This window comes from Poeciliopsis prolifica, unplaced genomic scaffold, assembly GCF_027474105.1.
Source record: "Poeciliopsis prolifica strain line A6 unplaced genomic scaffold, Auburn_PproV2 SCAFFOLD006, whole genome shotgun sequence".
Taxonomy (NCBI): domain Eukaryota; kingdom Metazoa; phylum Chordata; class Actinopteri; order Cyprinodontiformes; family Poeciliidae; genus Poeciliopsis; species Poeciliopsis prolifica.
The window spans coordinates 3,795,704-3,815,586 of record NW_026562381.1 but is presented as its reverse complement, the minus strand read 5'-3'; the positions used below and the strand labels follow the sequence as shown (position 1 = coordinate 3,815,586).

Here is a 19,883-nt window from a genome sequence, read left to right as displayed (position 1 = left end):
CTTTAAGGCAGAAACTGTAAAGTAAGTATAAAATTTGCTGTGCCGCAATGTGAAAAGATTGTATTTCTAACACTGAATAACTTAGTGAAAGCTGAGGAGAGACTGTCATCTGCAAAGCCATGATGTACCAACGCTCTTTATGAATTATGCAAAATTCAGGAAGAAAGAAAGAGAAGAAAGAGCAGGTATAAAATCAAGCTGCAGGGATGTTTGGGGATGAATTACTCACAGCTCCTTGATGCAAATCTTAAATTATGCATCTGTAATCCTGCTTACAAAAATTTATTTGCAATATCTTAGCTAATAAGTCGAGTGTTTCTTATCAGAGTAAACCTGCTATTTAGGTGTTGTGCAACTGAGCACACACAAAAAAAAGAGGTTAAAAAAGACAGAAGGTCTCTAGAGAAAGATTATCAGAAGAACAAAAAGTCTGAATGTGATTCTCCAGGAGTAACAAGTTGAAGGTCCTGCTGTGAGCCCGGCTTCCCAAACATCAATCACCAAGCAGACAGAAATCCATTCAGGGATCTAAACGAACGAGGCTGGAAAACTTTTACAACCGGCTCTGACAAAACCAACCTCAGCCCTGGGCTTTTGTTTGTTATTACACTGAAACAGCAGGGAATATTCACTGTTTGCACGATTACTAGGCGAGTATTTTGATTGATTTAAACATATGAGGTGAAATATTATAGGAAGTCTCTAATTCCCAAGCAAAATGGGCCAAAAAAGAGCAAGTAGACCTTTAAGTATAATGGAGTAAATGTAAAATTACCACAACAGTGAGGGACGGTCACAGAAAAGTTTTATAAAAATGGTCAACAGATGTAGATCAAAGTTGGGAAAAAATATCTAAATCACCAAACAACAAACAAGAAGTTAATAGAAACTCGTTCCACTAAATGCCAAGATATTTTTTCCCCTCAGATTCATTTCCATTTCAATATTTTAAATTTGCTTTAAAAAAAATTGGCAAATTTTTACGTTACGCAGAAAAATTAATGAAAGCTGAAATGTGAATACGCAGGTATTTTTTGGGACCGTTTGGTAGAAACTCAGAGAGAAAAAAGTCTTAACAATGAACTTCACAAAAACTGAAACACACGGGCCAGTACCTACTTTTAAATCTCACAACTTAATGAGATGCAAGTGAAGGACAAGGAACCCAAACACACCAATCAGCCATGTTGGATTTGACAAAATGTTGCTGCACTTCCAGTGGATGGCCAGTAGTTGGCAGTGTATTAACTGATGCACTAGTGTCTTCTTCAGTGGTCTGTGTCTATTTACAATATCAAAATCCACGAGAAACAAAAGAAAATGTCTTTTAGACAGCTGTCCACTGCAGAGGCCGCTACGCATGAAAGGGTTAAGTAAGTACATAAAATTAGGATCTAACATCAAGCTGATTTTAAAACATTAAAAATAGTTGGGGTTTTTTCCTGCTGATGCCCTATTGCCATGAATCTGACTAAGTAGCTTAATACGGAGATTTATCCCAAAATTTCATTATGAAATAGTTTAATTTTTGAGGCCCTCCAGCCGTCTGGAGGCGAATTTAGCCTCAGTTTTCAGCAGGAACGCTGTCGCACTTCCCCCCACATCTGAGTGAAAGGTGGTAATACTCACTTCCTGCTTCATCATTAGTCACCCAGCACTTCTACACTAATTATTCCATTACAATAGGAACCGCTCAGATTGTGACACGCCATCTATCGCCGTAACCCTTCTGGTAACCCTTCTGAGACCTGCTGCTTAAAAACCCCTAAAAGCCAGCAGGCGTGCGAGTCGCTGCCTTCGATGTCTGGATTCGAGCAGGAAATCAGGATGAATTGCGCTCTCGCCTTCTGCAGGGGGGCTCTGTCCTCCAATCGCTCGCTGCAGGACGCCTGACAGCTGAAGTGAGCGCCCGCTTGGGGCCCAGGTAAGAAAACGAATGATGAGTTTCCAGGTGACAGGAAAGATGAAGTCAGCACCGACCTGAACAGAATATCTGGTCTCATCCTACAAAAGATACATGACCAAAAGAAACTATGCTCAACTGACGTCGGTAAGAATCCTCTGTGTTTTTCATGTTAAATTAGATTTTAATGAGAAGAGTTACATTTCTAATATATGAAATATATAAATTAGTTGTTGGAAATTATCATTTTTAAACGAGTTAATTTCAGTTCATTCAAATTCACTACATTTAATCAAAAATCATATAATTGACCCCTTCTTGTAACTAACAACTACTTTAATAATCAATTACTCTATCAATTCAATTAATCAGGTAACAAGATCAACACATTCTACCAATTTCTCATTTCTTTCCTGTTTTCTACAATATTAGAAATATAGTGAACTATACCAATAAACAATTTAATTCCATTTTTAATTGAAACTAAGCATTTTATTTACTAAAATGCAGGAAAATTCCATTTTTAGTGAATATGAACCAACTAAAACTCGGCCACTTAAGGAGTTTTGGGTAAAATATATTTACAGATTCATCTCAAATGCAAAATGTACAAATAGTTTTTTTTACTTCTATATGTAAATAAGGGAAAAGAGTAATAAATTGTATTAAACTTGTTCAAATCTACAAGTTAAATTAATAGAAATTAATGCATTAAAATCCCAGCACTCATAAAAATATAACAATATAATCAAATACTGCAATTTGGTGCCCTAAAAATATCACTGCACTCTCACAGCGTCAAGGGAAAAACAATTATTTATGTTCCAATGTTTTCCAAAAACATCACATTTCAGACTCTTGTCATTTAATCCACAGAAAGTGAAGATAAAGAGGAAAAATGCAAATAAACTTGGCACTCAAGCAAGATTTTTCTTCTTTGCACGACTGACAATTTGTCACATTGTTATGACGAAATGTTGACCTGTTTTTAATTTGTACATTGCTGAACTTCATTTTCTTCTCATATATTTGGTTTTTGTCAAGCGTTGCTGAGGTAATGAGATTCATTTAGCTGCAACTTTAGAAACCTAAGTCCTGCTGCCAGACTTTTTCAAATGCAGACAAGCAAAGTGCCAAAAATATTTATTTTTATGCACATGATTTGAAGTTGGGCTCATTTTCTTGGCACACCCAAACCTTGGAAAATTCATATTTTGCACATTTTTGTGTTTTCATTTGGGTATCAACTGCTTCTAAAAACAACCCAAGAGCTTTAAAAAAAAACACACCCAGCCGTTTGTTGGAAATACAGTTTGGATAAAAATAAGAGCCCTCTGCACGGAGCCCCACTAAAAACCTCCTGGTTATTCCACCAAATATTGATTTCTGAACTCTTCCTGAGTTAAAACAATAGTGCTGTTGTTTCTAAATGAATATGAAAGAATAATTTTGACCATTTCTCATTTCCTGCAAATCAATACTAAGTTGTTGCTTGGAATTTCAGAGACATGTTGTCAGTAGTTCATGGAATAAGAGAACAATGTTCATTTAACTCAAACATACATACCTGCAAAAAGGTAAAATCAGAGAAACTGATAATTTAAGTGGCCTTTTCATTTTTTCCAGAGGTATAAGTTAATGTTTTCTAGTGTCCGGAGAATGAGACGTTTCAAAAAATCTCTCAGCTGTTAAATCACATTGACAAGTGTTTTGCTGTTGACTTACCATCCAGAAACCATTTCCTACATTTTTGTTAGTTGTGCAGGAGGTTCCACTTCTGCTTTTCTAAGATATACAGTTATATAATTCGTCTGTTTTCAGCCATTGTCATATGGGAGTGCAAACATTGAGTTAGGGGGGCATGGCAGCAGCTGCTTATTTGGATATGAGGTGACAAGATGCTCTAAAACAGCTAAAATTAGGTAGAATTGAGCAGACTATACTCTAATTTTCTAGGAATTATTTTTGGGCAAAAAATTTAATGAACACATTTTGCATACCTATGCTAGCCTGTTCAAGGAAGCATAAATACATGATCTTCATAGTGTTTTTCTGCCGATGAGGGAATTCAGTGGTTTGATTCAGGTGCGTTGCAGCAATGTTGCATGTAAAAGTTGCAGGATCTCATCTGAGGACTAAATTTCCACCAGAGTCATCTGAACAGACGCAAAAACTCCTGTTACAGGACCTGATGATTATCAACAACATTCCTTCTTTTTTTTAAATATTCTTCTATCTAAAAATGTTTGTTAATTAGTAACAATGCTTAGTTGAACCCAAAAGAAGCAGGATATACAAAAAAATAATAATGTTGCTTTTAATGCTACACACAAACTTCCTCCATCTGCAAGCAAAGTTTTTATTTTTCCCCCAGAGTGCCTCCAAGTGCAGTGGCGATTTATTTACTCAAACTTATGACATAACTATAAAATGAAAGTCTGTGATGTTCAGAAAATAAATGTTTTTATGTAATAACCACAATGGAGGGGAAGAAAAACCAACAGACTGGCTTTGTTTTCCTATTTATCTGAATAAAACAACGAATACAAAAGTAAGAACAAACATGCTCTCCTTCAGCGAACATGCATGTTTCAATAAAAAAGGTGTTTTTTTGATGATTTGGTGACTTTATAATGAATAACTGACGGAAAAATCCCAAACTGCAACGCCTTAATAGAGTGAGATGACGCTCGCTGTTCCTCAGACTCTGAGTTGTGTTTTCTTTAATGGTTGTTGTCGGAAGGAAACTTGAGGCAAGAACTGGCAAAACAATTCATGCATGTTTACTTTCTCACGATAAAAGATTTAATTAATTTTAAACGCTGCATTAGACTGCCAATTTTCCTCTTAAAGCTGCAGGAAGGAAGAGTTAGTTGTTCACTCTGAACTCATTTTATCACAATATTCTGTAGAAGGACTGTGACACCAATAAATGTGACATTAATGATTAATACTTATTTTTAGGTAATTCTATGAAGGTGTTTGTCGCATTCATCGCACAAATGCTTCTTCAGGACATCCGTCACATAAATAAATAGGAATTTTATTACTAAACTTCACACAGTAACTGCATTTAATCATATATTTACATCAATTGACAGTGAAACAGTAAAACTAACAATCCTGACAGTTTGGAGAGTATTGGATGATTTTAACCTCCAATTGACTGGAATTTATTGTGGCAACAATAAATCAAAACTTAAGACAATACGATAAATTCCCAGTTCTCCATTTTTAATTTTGACCTCATTTCTCGTAGATAAACAATCACAGAATGGAAAAAGTGATTTTTTTGTACACCTGAGGTTAGTTTTAAATACGTTTAGGAGGTAAAGGTCAAGTTATTTTAATATTCAGCAGCTAATAAATGATCTTTGAGGTTGCTGTCGGCTCTTTGGTCCTTCCTCCGGTTCCCTGGCTCATGCTTATGTCTTTATAAATGTAGTAGTCTGCCCTCGATGCTGCCTGAACCCGAAGTCTATTGTACCTTTAAATTAATAAAAGCCATTAAAGTGAGATGGAAAATGTCCCCCAGTACTCCTGTTGTAAGGCTCTGAGGACAAGAAATACACACAGAAACAAAACTAGAATTTACAGAATGGGGTATTTCATTTTCCCCATAATTGAAATACCCTGAATATCAATGCCTGTGAAGCACCAGTAGCAGCATCTTTCTAAGTAAAACCTGCTTGACAATGCAATCCTTTGTTTGTGATAATAACTACAAAAAAAACTCCCAATTTGCCACCATTTCTGAAACAACTATTCAGTAGGTTGCTTAAAAATTTCACTGGAACCAGCTGGGATAAACTGATGACCCGCTTGCATTGCCTTCATTTCTGCTGCAACGTCCCGTCATGTAAGAATAGACGCACAATTTAGCAATGCTTGTAATGTAATCCATGGGTGGAAGCAGAACATTTTTTTAATTTTTCCCTTTCAAGCTTCTGTGTTTGGTTCAAACGAACTCAGACGTCCTTCAGACAGAAATAACACCAGCGTCTCAGAACAGATGCTCATTGTCTTATAATTTGAGGCCTTAATTGTCTGTTCTTGGCAAGTGGTTTAATCAGTTGTGTCTGGCTGTGCAGTTTAAGACGTTTTTCTGATTAGGCGAAGTAAAAAACAGCATTTTTTCTTTGGCTGCTTTAGCTGAATTTTAGTATCTTGTAAGAAACGAGAAGCCGGCTTTGAAGGAAGTGTGTGATAATTTTAACTCTTATCTCCTTCCTCACATCTTCTCTGTTCTGCCAGCTTTGTTCATTTTCCCGTCCTGCTGTCTTGAGCGCTGCTATTAAGTCACTCAGATGGATTAAGTGTGAGAATTGATCTGGTTTCAGAGTGTGCAACAGCGTTCAGGGCTGATGAGTACTGTCCATTAAAAGAGGTTAACTGGATCGTTTGTATGTACAGAAACGAGCCGAGCAGCTGCTTTCATTCAATCTGGAAAGGGACGATCAACCTTTAATAGCTCAATGGCCGTAAAAGCAGGGGCAGATTGCTCCTTTATGTTGAGAAATAAAATAAAAGCTTTACAAGAAGGACTTTGAAGCAAGATCACTGGATGAAAAAGGTCTTCACACAATTGTTTGGGATGCAAAAATAGAAGTTTTTTACCCAATTAACCAGACTCGAAGATTTTTACCACATGCAAACTCACAGCGAGAAGGAGCCAGTCAGGACACACCTGCCAAATTTTAGAGCACTGATTAACACTAAACAAACTCCAGCTGTTCGATTACTCTGGTTTTTCCTGGTTTCTTTCACTTTCACCAACTTTGAGAAAGCTGTTTCCCTCCTCGCCTGTGGTGGCGCTGCATCAAGAACCACTGAAGGAAGCGACACAAAGATCACAGAAGAACACGTGAACAACCTCCTTCTTCACAAAATGTAAACAAAAAACTCTAAGTAGTGTCAGATTATAGCAGTTGCAGGATTCTTCTTTTATCTTTGGTAGAAAAACTCATTTCTCCAACTGTCTATCGACTTGTGTTTGTTTTGGTTGTATTTACCCAGAATGCCCTGCTTTCAGAGCGGTTTCAGGTCCACTTGGCATTCACATATGTGTGGGCCAGAGTTCACTTCAACTAAACCAAGATCTAACTGGACCAGAGTTTGTTTTTTTAGGTCCAGATCAGCGTTTTACTGTGTATTCATACTGCGCAAACGAACCAAACCTTCTAGACAAACAGACCAGAGTTGGATTAAGGCAGATCAGACAGATTAGGTGGTATGAATGCATCAGTGTCTCTGCTCCAACACAGCTGATTCAAAAGGTCCAACTACCATCTCAGCATGTCGAAGTTCTGCAGAGAGCAGATAAATGAACCACGGAAGGAGCTAAAACATGAACGCATTCCAGGCCTCGACGACTGACTTCGGCTGCAAACAGATGCGCAAATATAAGATCAAACATCTTTGAAAAGCAGAAGTGGAACCTCTTGCAAATAGTTTCCGAATGGTAAGTTAACAATGATAAAAACACATTTGTCTTTTCCAGCAGTCACTGTACAACGCATACATCGGTAAAACCAGCTGACCAAACATGGCGGAGCTCTGTTTGCACTGAGCATCTGAGGCACAGCATTGTTGTTTTATTCAGGAAAAAAAAACAACTCGGGTAGCACTCATTGTTTGAGGAGTGCTGACTTTTCTTTTCACTGTTGCAGGCAGCAGATACATTTTTCTGGTTACAATAGGTATCAGTGGAGAAAAAGTTGCAGTGGTGCATTCCTGAGAAACAAATAAAAAAAAAGAAACCCATACAACCTCGGCTGCCTCAGCGGAGCAACTGAAGCGGAAAGGAGAACAGAAGATTTTAAGCTGAAGCCTTCAAACATTCAGTCCCATTTCATCTACAGGCCTGTAAAGAGTGAAGCTAATGTTTATGGACAGCTGCTGCTGATGGAGGCGTTAGTGTCTTTAGCCTGGAAACTGATAAAAACGTTGCACGCTGAGGGAAGTGTGTGGCTCACACCTGCACAATGGAGATGTGCGACTAGAATAAGAAGTCTAAACAGAGCTGTGGGAGGAGGTGGAGGTGTAGCGCGAGGTCAGCGGCGGGGGAAGAGGGAGCGGCAAAGTGATTGGCAAAGTGAAAATAGGAAAGGATCAGGTTGTCTGACGGCTAATGGAAGCTGTGTGAGAAAGGTGGGCTAATAAAACGAAGCAAGGCTCCCGCAATTAGGTTGATATTAAAGATCACTCAGAGCAAATTGAGAGAACAAGAAGTGAAATGGTAGTTAATCTACCTGTCCCAGGATGGGGCCCAGCGGGGGGCCGGGAGCCGCCTGTCCTGACCTCACGATGGCCCGGATTACATTGCCTGTGTCCACTTTCTTCACCACCTTCGCCGCCTTGGAGATCTTTGACATCCTGGTCTGTTTGGAAAACCTCAAATCTGCTTCAGAGTCAACAAAGAATCCATCCACTGGAAACACAGAAAAACAAAGGAAAAAAAAAACAAATTAGTCTTCTAAGCGAACACGATTGCAACAAATCATTCACAAGGCTGCCTCATTAAAACATCATACACTCAAGTCAATATGAATACCCACAGGCAGAGCCAGAGCTTTTCTACTCTGCGTCAGGCGAGTAATTAGAAAAATCTTTGCCTTCGATTGTCAAAGAAAAAGCAGCTTTCCTGGAGCTGTTGGCAGCGCAGATCAGCTGCCGAGGGAAAAACTCGCTGCCTTTAACTACAGACAAGGTAGAAAGAAAGTACACCTTTCTGTGAATATATTAAGACTTTATTCTAAATTTACCTTTAAATACACAAAACAGATTCCACGCTCTCATTAGTTATCAAATGAAAATTAAATTAAGTATAGAAAAGGCATTTGCGTAAAATTGAAAGTAGAACAGGTAAGAGTTTTAACACCATGCCAAGATGGAAAGGCATCAGCAATGATCTTCAAAAGAGGGTAAAAAAAAAGGTTTGTTAGCTTTACATACTAAAAATTAAAAATTTGTTTTGGTCAACAACTGGCTAAGGAATGCCATCACTGGTCGCATCACTGGAGACGATCCCACCATTTGTAAAAACTCGCAACAGTGACTGAACATATTCAGAGCTTTAGGGGAAATGGAGAAACTGAAATCAACATCAGGGCCCAACGTCGAGGCAGACGAGAAATGAGAAGACATTCAAACCGCTGTCCCAAAGAAGAGCAAAGTAATGACAAGAGAAGCTCAAAAATCTGAAAAACGAGTTACGAATAGCTATAAAGAATAGCTAGGAACCAAACAACTGGTTGATGGTTAAACTGGTCTTCAACAAGCCCTATTTGGTTTAGAAATGAACAGTAGAGTGGCTGTGATTCGGCTACTGATGGATAATAGTGAGTATACAAAACTCATACTCAAGTAAGAGTAGTAGTACTATAACATATTTTTTCTCAAGTAAAAGTCAAAGTAATCATCCAAGAAATTACTCGAGTAAGAGTGAAAAAATTTATTTGGTATAAAGCCTACTCAAATACCGAGTAAATTATTAAAACGCCATTTATTATTCTTCCAAAAAAAAAAAACAATCACACCGATCAAAATGTAAAGTTTACATTTTGCATTTCAAAGATCAAATTGAAAATAATTCATATAAATACCACATTTATGAAATAAATGAAAAAAATTTCCAGATAATTTTTAAACAAAATTGCAGGCATGTGTCTGGTTAAATTGCTCTTCATTCAACAAAGTTACTCACATTTTACTCAAGAATAGCAATATTTGGTGAAAATGTTACTCAAGTAACAGCAACGTTTTCTAAAAATTAAAACACTCTTAAAAATTCCTAGTAAATGTTATTAGTTACAACCAAACTCATCCCGTCACTGGGAAGCAAAAGTTTTCCATTTTTAGTTTGACGGCTGAACTGCAGAGCGTCGAGAACCAGATAAATGGAGAGACGCTCATGTCAGGCCTCCACATGGACAGAAAGACAAGTCGCTTTTCCTCTCCACCTTAAACGCATTTGTGAAATTAGGAGCCAATTAGCAGAGAGGAGGGAAAGGCCTGAACTTAGAGCCTTTCTCTGGGGAGGCAGAGGACATAAAAGCAGGCATATAATATGCCACAGGAATAAAGTGATACCACTACACAGCCGTAAAAAACGGACAGGAAGAAGAAGAGGAAAGAAAGATCAATGCCTGGAGCCAAGGGAAAGAGACAAGTTTTAAAACACAGCTTTGAGTTTCAGGGGAACCATGCATTCAATAAAATAAGTGCCTGAGAGCGGAGAGGAGGTCCGGCAATGATTCATCGTCGGCAACAGAGGGTATCCAATTAGATCAACAGAAGAGACATGACCATAAAGCTGTACGGCGCCTCATTCGGCTCTGAAGCAACTCCAAAGAAAAGACGTGATTTTATCTGAACTGATGATTATCGGGCGGCCGTTAAGGTGCAGCCACCATGAGAAAATATTTGTAAGGGCATTAAGGTTGGAGCTGGTTCTGCAGAGAGAGTCCCAAATAAAACCCATTTAGTCTGGATTCTCTGAATAACAATCTCAACGTGACGCGCACACACTGCTGCTTCCCCAAGGTCAATTTCACGCTACTCACCTCATGTGTTCAGCTGTTGCACTGTGGAGAAATTACGTGAGAGTTGGGTCCATTTTGCAGAGCCCAATTGCATTAAATCTGAAGTTAGAAAAGCCACTTTTGCAATCAAATACGAAGAAAACTCAATAAATCTTACAGAAACCGCAGCTTGAAGGTAAAATTAAAGGCTTTTAAACTGAAAATGGGCCGTCCAGGGATGAATCTTAACAAGATTTTTGAGGCTGAAAAACAGTACGGACTGACATCAAATGCCCATTTTAATTTCAATTTAGAGAAAGAATACCACTTCTGCGAGGAGGGGAAGCGACAGAGTCATGCTTTAATGCACCGAATCTCCAATCTCTGTTGGAGTATGAATAATAAAACCGCAGTTCCCTTTTCCACAAAACCAAATCACTCATCACACGCCGCCGAAGAAGAATTGACCTACATAAGGCGTCAAAACGGCACTCGCTGAGCGTTTCGCCCAGCTAAATTTATATTAGAGGCAGAGCAGGCAACAGGAGCAGTGAGTGTGGCTGAATGCTGCACGATGGAGGCTCGGTCAGAGCTGAGTTAATGCTCTGCAGCGAGTAATCAAATCAAAGCTGCGCTAATGTGGAGGAACAGACACATTTCTGGGCCCCTCTTTAAGCATTTCATGCTAACAGCATTAACACGGAAAACACAGGAAGAGTAATTAGTTTGAGATGAGGAGAGCACTACTGGAAAGCAATTTGTTAAAGCACAACGTCTGATAATAAACCGCACCGCAGAGAGAGCCTGGGATTCAAGGTCTACCTGGAAAAGTCTGGAAAAAGAACAATGAAAGAGAAAATGTTATTATTTCCAGATTTAATTAATTATCCAGACGGTTAAATGTTGGAGCCATCCAACCGTCCATCCAACCGTCTGCCCAACCGTCCATCCAACCATCCAACCGACCGTCCAACCGTCCATCCAACCATCCAACCTACCGTCCAACCATCCATCCAACCATCCAACCGACCGTCCAACCGTCCATCCAACTGTCTGTCCAACCGTCCATCCAACCAACCATCCAACCTTCTGTCCAACCGTCCATCCAACCATCCAACCGTCTGTCCAACCATTCAACCGTCTGTCCAACCATTCAACCGTCCATCCAACCATTCAACCGTCCATCCAACCATTCAACCGTCCATCCAACCATTCAACCGTCCATCCAACCATTCAACCGTCCATCCAACCATTCAACCGTCCATCCAACCATTCAACCATCCATCCAACCATTCAACCGTCTGCCCAACCATCCAACAGTCCGTCCTTTCGACCATCTATCCTTCCATCCTGTACTGTTTTACAGTTTCCATTAATTCAAATCTTTATTTCTATAAAAAGCTAAATTTGGATCTTTGAAAATGTTAGTCCAAAAAAATCTGGACTTTGACCATCAACATTTTCAATTTAATTTGAAAATATTAAATCTGAACTACAAAATCCAACATTTCAGAGAGAATCTGTGACGTTCCAGACTCCATCAAAGCCTGTCTGAAAACCATCACAGGTGTGAAAAAAAGGTTTTTGACAAGAGGTAAACATGTCAGTAAACATGTCAGCACTGGGGTAAGAAACCAAAGAAATCCCAGCTGTCATGGAGAACGTGCAGGTTTGCAGAAACCATCTATACTTCACAGGCATAAACACGTCATATTTTATCACCTGAACCTCAGAAACGTCTGTAGGTTGTCACAGAACAGGCAGCCGACGCCATCGTGTTGCAGCATAATTAAAACCGAGCGCATCTCAAGGATAAAGCAGACATTGACCGAAGAAATTAATCTGTTTGCAATAAAGACGGCATGCTTTATTGCACTGGGGAAGCCCACTGCTGCTTGCTGCTCAAGCTATTAGCTTCACTTTGTTCCTAATTAGTGAGGAAAGTCGAACTGCAGCCACCATCAATGACGCCTCTAAATCTTTTATTTAAAAGTCAAGGTTGCAGATATTGAACCTCAATAAAATGTCATTTTTGAAAAATGAACAAATTGGTCTTTGAGACTTCTCTCCGGGTTGAAAGTCCCAGACTACGCTCAATATAAATGACACTGGTATTATATCAGCCTTGGGGAAATTAAGTCTTCTCCTCTCTATCTTTCATATCTTTTTGCTGCAGTCTGATGAAATAAAAGCAGAATAGTAATTAAGTTTCTCAGTGGGATCAGCCTTTGTATGTGCAACAACGAGAAACCGGTTCAGTGACCTTTGTTACGCCTCTGTGTTGCTGCTAAATTTAAATGCAAAACAGGGGGAAAATACGACGTCCAGATCATGTTCAGCCAGTAAATTTCAGACTACGACCAATAATATAACATTAAAGTGTTGGTAAGTTTATTTTATTTGTATATGTTGATAAACTTAGCTCTATATGCTAACAGAGCACTCCGAACTGGTAAAGCTGTTAAAAACCTTGAATTTTCAGTACATTTATTGAGTAAAGAACAAAAAGATGATGTGTTTTTTTCATTTATAATACACATAACTGTGTCACAACTATTGGTAACCTTTACAATAAATAAGGCAAGCATTTTTAGTTATTTTACACCTGCTTACTTTGATTAAAGGTTTTGAAATTCAGTTGCAGCAGCAGCAACTTAAAGGTAAATTTATTTATTTTCTTTTAAATGTCATGCAGCCCTGTTGTACCGTTATTAAAATTATTCAACAATATCTCGCACATTAAGTGTTATCTTTGCCAAACAAGATTAAATTTGTATTATTGTATATATTGTAGAACATAAATTTTTTTGGCGTCTTAATATAAATTACAGGTTGTCTTTTTCTGTTTTTAATTATGCGAGTGGAGTAAAAAAATTTCATCATGTAGTGGGATGCTGTGTGAGTCTGAAATAAAAATCTCTGTCATTTCCGACCTAAACCAGTCTTCCCCACCAAAATACCGCCTGTACTTGCCAGGTTTTAGTGCTAACATTAGCATTTATTTTATGTTGTGTCAGAGAAGGGGCCAGAAGAAGTCAGCACACTTACAGCCCTCATTTGACTGTTTTATATATCCTAATTTCTCTGGTGAGTCGAATTCAAACCGTCCACAGAATGGATCCGAAAGGCTTTATTTTCTTTTCCTGCCAAGCAAAAATTTTTATAATTCTCCATGAAATATGCAATTTAGAAAAAAAGTTCAATCTCACACCAGAATAAACGTGTTAACTCTGCAGGTCTATTAATAATTTCAGCTCCTTGCTTTCCCACTACATACCCATAAAAAAGTAAATTCCCCTGTATCATATTTTAAGTGTTACATTTTCAGTCGAGGAGATGAATAAGGCAGTGAGAGAACGAGGAATCCTATTCAGATTTCCAATGTTTGTTGTAAATATGTACAATTCAAAAGGAAGATAATCGAATAACACTTTATTTGAATGGTTGTGTAAGAGTAACACCTGAACATGAAGGATTCTTTATGAATGCTTATGACTGTTGTGATGAGGTAAAATTTGGTAAATAATGACATTTTGACTGCAAAGTTGACACATTTAATGCACTTTTAATGCTAGTTTTAATGGAACTTTGTATTAAAATGGTCATTATTTCATAAAATGTTTGGAAAACTGACCCAAAGGTAAAAAGTGTAATTATTTATCAATAGTGACATTTTTAATTGACTTTTAATGAAAGTTTTAGTGCAAATTTGTATTAAAAGTTATTATTTAAAAAGATATTATTTACCAAATGACACTTTATGACAATTGTGAACATTTATAAAGACCCCTTCATATTTATAGCAGGTGTTATGTCATTTTATGACAGTGTCATGCACAGATCTTCCAATAAAGTGTTATTAAATAATCAGATTAACTCCCATAAAGAACAAAACTGGGACTTTTCTTTAACAGGTATTATTGAGTTTCTCAGATTAAAAATATCTTTTGAAAATAACCTTTCAGCAGGTTTTGATAAATTTGGTAAAATCAAAACTTGAAAGTATTTGTATATTTCTAAAATAAATATTCATGACTGATATGAAAAGTAAACATTTGAAATGCCCTTTAAAGTTGAAAAACTTTTGTTCATTTGACTTTAAGCACTTCATGTGTGGATCCACAGGTGTTTTCTTTGCAGAATAATTAAACTTAAATCATATCGGTTAGTAGTATTTATTTATTTTGTCTTCTTCTGGGGATGTTTAAAGGTTTTTGCCTGCTTTTGGGCGAGCTGCAAAAGAAATGAGACATTGACAAATAAATGGAGGATAAATTAAGAAAACTGACTTTGCAAACATACTTTTTGTTAAACTCACATTTCTAAATTCAAAAATGAATATTTTTCATTGTAATATTCTATTTTTAAATTGTGTTTTTATTAGATGTAAGAGAAAAAAATCATCATATAGCCAAAAGAAAGGCTTGAAAACATCTTTCTGTGTGTAAATTATCCTTTTAATGTGTCTCACTTAATAAATTATGGAACTGCAATAAAGAAACTTTTCAATAATATTCTAATTTACTGAATATTTCTGCATGTCATGCATTAGAAATCTATCATATGAAGCATTTCTCAGAGCATAGTGACAAGCACAGATCCTGGCACATGTCAACATTTACTGAAAATGTTTTTAAAATCATTGATATGATGCAAGTCAGATTCAGGGTTGCAAACTCTCTAATAACCAATTCCATCCTATTGTGCTCATAAAAATAATCTATCTTGATTCATTCCTCCTGACAGAACTGCTGAACAGAGTCAGGTTTTTAGGCTCCTTGCACAAAACTTTCACATTTACCCACAAAGTTTCTTTAATAATAGGATCAGTACTTTATGACAGCTGCATGAAAACAATGAAATGCTTCCCCTGTGTGATTAGTCTGGTTGTCCATTTAGAGAACCAATTAGTGTTAAAGGTAAGCCTCTTTTCTAATGTATTCAAACATTGCATACACAGATACAGCGCTTGAGAAACATTTCAATTTATTTGATCTTCAGTAGGACACCAGTCACAAAAACAAAGGTGATATATTACACTTCTTTTAACGAATTAGGATTGGTTTGTGGGCTACACAAAACATTATGTATTTTGCACAAAATCCTTCTTGGATAATGACATTTCAGGCTGCTCAGTTCCACCTATTTTGAGCCGATTTCGGGTCTCCTGTCACTTTAAATCCAAATAACCTGCTGCTGGCCACGCCCCTTAAGTCAACTTTTACGCTCCCACGTGAAAATAGCTGCAAATCATACAACCATACATCTCTGAAAAGCAGAAATATATTGATTGATTGATTTATTGATTGATTGATTGATCGATCAGACAGGATACATAACAACAACACATAAAAACACGTAAAAGACTTGCATACCAGTGTTTCCACAAAAGCTACTGGCAGCATAGAGACCTGACAGAATGATATGAAAACAATGTAACGTTACATTTCTGGGCAGCGAGTCAAGAACTGAAAATGATTTCGCAGCAGCCATTTTGCAGCAGTAAAACCAGCTGACCAAACTTTCTGTTTTTAAAAGCAACTGAAACCAAAATGGAAGTAAAAACATGCAAAATCATTAACTAATTCAATTTCCTTTTGGGATTAATTAAGGAATTTATTTTTATTTTAATTGGAAAATGTGAATTTTACATAATAGTATCGTTAGCTACTTTTATTGAACAAGATATAAATAGTAAAGCTAACAATTCGGACAATACAGAAGGTCTTGAAGGATTTCAGACAAATCTGAATTTTTATCATACCAAGAAAATAATCCCAATAAATGATAAAAAAGTACGATAATGCCCTTCAGTTTTCTGTGGTTTTGATGCACATTTTGTATCAAAACATCTTCATCCTTCAGGCCCAGAACCCGTCGGCTACCTGAACGGTTTTAAGGCTGGACAGATAAACTTGGGACTTTCAGCTATATCAACACTTTAAGACTTAGGGATCCATTTTATATAAAACAACAACAACAATAGTTTGCTCAACATGCAGCATCACTGTCTCAGATGTCTTGCTGGCAGTAAACCTTCCTCATGCTCCCCGTCTCTTCTTGCCTTTCTAAGGATTTGTTTGCTTTTTACTGTTTGTTATTTGATGTAAAGAGTTCCTCTGTGAGTCAACACAGCTCCCACTGTCAGTCTTGTACACATTTCCTTTACATATTCCAGCTCTGCATTGTTTTGCTTTATCTTTTGGCAATTTCAAGCTGAAGAACGAAGCCTCTGATTGGTCACAGGTCAGTCGACTTGTGACCAGTCTGTTGAGACTGAGGGTGAAAAAGTCTCTCTGAATTGCAGCTTTCTTGCATCATCCACAATACAGTGACTTGCATTAACTCCTAAAAATATGCAACAAAGTGTATTTCCAGTAAACCTTTTAAAAAAACGTCTATTTTAAGAGATTCTGTGTTTTGAGGTTAACTGCAGATTGCATACATTAGATGAGTCAGATGAGGAATCCTGCTGCCGTTTATGTGACATGCAGAATATTCAGTTCGTAATTATGAAATAATGCAACACACCCGGCGACTCCTATCCAATCTGCAATGCCTAAACGGACGACCAAAGCAGAGTGATTCATAACACAAACTGCTGCAACATTAATGCTAGCAGATTGGCTCATCACCATTTATCTTGTGCAGAGACATTTTTGCAGAAATAAGAAAAATTGCAGATGTCAGAGAACATTCAGGCAGATTGGACATCTGAGAGCAGGAATGTTAAACTCATTTTCATTTTGAGCCACATCAACATCACAAATGTGCTCAAATGGACGATTATGTTTTAAACTACCCATTAACAAACTGTTACAATATCACAGCTTTTTATGATATTGTATAAAACTCGTTATATAATTTTTAGAAAAAAAAGAAAAGTTACATTTTTTGTACCTAAGAAAAAAGGTTCTCATTTTTAAAGAACACCAATTTATTTTTTATTTTTAGGTTTTAAGATGAAGAAAGCCTTTTGATGAAATGAGATGGATATAATCCCTTCTGTGAGATATAAATAAGCAAATTCCCATTTCAATCAAAGCTCTACTCCCAGTACAAACCATCCTCTGTTTACGGAGGTGAGCAACTTGAGCTCTCAGGGATCCTGTATCTTATAGACGTGTCCCGGCTCCAGCACACCTGCCTCAGATACTTTAATTATCTCCTCTGCTTGTCACCAAGTTCTGCTGGAGGAAGCTAATGACCCGTTTCAGGAAGTCAGGTGTGATCAAGCAAAGGAACCAGAACCGCAGTAATTTATTTACTGTTCTAGGCGCTGCTCAAGCTACGTGTTATTTGATGTGCAGTGAAACAATTTCCCTCATGTTTCCCCAAAAAAAAACAGTAAAGTACAGAAATATCTCAGTTTCAAGGGTTAGCTGGTATTCTCAGGCGACGTGTTTCCACACCAGACAGCTCAAATCCCATAAAATGCCTGAATCGTTCCCCGTCTAGCCCTTAAATACCCAGATCTCTATCTGATCAGGCGAAATAATGTCCTGGAGAACATACATAAAACCCACTCTGCGTAAATAATTCAACACCTGGCTGCCATGGTTACACAATGCAAAGCCTACGGCATGGTTTCTTGAAACTATAAAGCTGCCTTTGATGCACAACCCAGAGATCAACAGGTTCAGACAAAAATAGGCCTCGTCAGCCAAAGAGCTGCGTCAAGATTAATTCATTTAGAGTTTATTTTATAGAGAAAATGCTGAATCAAATGTTTAATAGATTAAGTGACACTGAAATCTGGCCAGAGAAGTAATATTTGATCAAGCATTGAGTTTTCTGTTATATTTAAGTCTTTTTGAGCCGAGCTGCACATTCCAGCATCGACAGAGCAGCTTTCAGTACTTCTGCCTGTTGATGTTAATATGCGGTTTCAGTGTTAACATCATTTTCAGGGATGCCATCAGGAAACGAATCAGCGAAAGGACGAGGTGTTTTACGGATGATTTAATTCGAAGCTGTGAACATGCGTCGCTCCGGGGCAGGTTGTGTTCGGCGTAAGTTTTATTGATGCAGTCAAGTGAAAAAGATCATGAGGACACTGCAAATGTGACACACCTCGCATGTTTCTTCACAGAATACTGGGAACAAAATCACAACTTAGGGTTTTAAATGATGCCTTCAGGCCTGATGACACAGGAAACCTCCCTAACATGGCAGAAAGCTGATCAGTGCATGTTGTTCATAAACCAAAGGCTCATATTTTCGGGTTGGCCTCCTTTCTGTTTTCTCGTTTTTGATTTCCTCTCCTACAATTCTGATAACATGATATCTGCACCTACGATGATAATTCCCTGGCCTAATTAGAATGATTAAATTTGAAAGATTAGGTTTATTCTAGTGTGTCTCTACCTCGGTCGGCTCTGAGAAGCATGATTCATTACTTGATATCTGCTGTCCTGAGGGTGCAATTTTTGTCATCCACTGATAGCGGCTGAAAAATTCTTATTCTGGTCTCGTAACTTGGCCTCAAAGGAAGAAGAAATGTTCTGTTTCCATCTCACTACACAGATAAAAACTTGCCACAGTCCTTTTTAGGAAAACACAATTATTTGCTAAATGGAAAAACAAATCCCTTCCTCTATTTCGACTCTTGGCGATCTGTAATGTTGTTTGACTTTTAGTTTGGAAATCCATCTAGTGGTTGTTTTCCTGCCTTTCGAGGTTAATTCACAGGCTTTACTTATTAATTATACAAAAATGGAAATAATAAACCTGAGAAAAAAAGATGAATGTTATGGTAAGGGTATGACGTAACAACATAAAGAAATACCATAAACTCTAAGTGCAAGGTCCCGATTTTTTTCTCATTTTAAACAAAAAAACATGAAAAACGTTTAAAAGATTTTTATCCAGCTCAAATGATAAAAATCAAAAACAATTTAAATATGCAAAACCTGACAGGACTATTTGTTTGTTATTTAAAATGGAACAATTTGTCCCAAAATGCTAGGTAATGGGCTAGGGTTGCTAGGTAACGGGCTGGGGTTGCTAGGTAACGGGCTGGGGTTGCTAGGTAACGGGCGGGGGTTGCTAGGTAACAGGCTGGGGTTGCTAGGTAACGGGCTGGGGTTGCTAGGTAACGGGCGGGGCTGATTTGTGGCGTTACATTCAGGAGGTTTTTGAAATGGGTCATTTTCCAGGCAACAAAAAACTTTCAGGGCATAACATACAGAAATACTACAAATGCTGAGTTCAAGGTTTTACTTTTTTGTATTTCAAACATAAAACAATGAAAGAATAAATTTTCTATCAAGTTAATTAATTAACATTAGAAAAAAAATCATTAGATTAACTTATGACTAAATCAAAACATAGTTACACCCCTAATCTTTTGCTTTATTCGCCATAAAGTTTATATAAACTTAATGTTTGTACCAAAGTTTTGCTTGTCCAACACAATCTTGGATCAATAAAGCTGATTCTGGGATATTATTAGTAAT

At 37.5% G+C, this 19,883-nt stretch overlaps 1 protein-coding gene across 3 annotated transcripts in view; it reads right to left on the bottom strand.

Moving 5' to 3' along the window:
• The window catches only part of LOC129360379 (39S ribosomal protein L11, mitochondrial-like), an 83,142-nt gene that overhangs the window by 39,826 nt on the left and 23,433 nt on the right, over window positions 1-19,883 (bottom strand). For all 3 annotated transcript variants that reach the window (XM_055030555.1, XM_055030554.1, XM_055030553.1), the window contains exon 2: window positions 8,155-8,333. In XM_055030555.1, coding sequence (XP_054886530.1) covers window positions 8,155-8,277 — 123 coding nt within the window. In that variant the 5' untranslated portion in view covers window positions 8,278-8,333. The remainder of the gene's footprint in view (window positions 1-8,154; window positions 8,334-19,883) is intronic.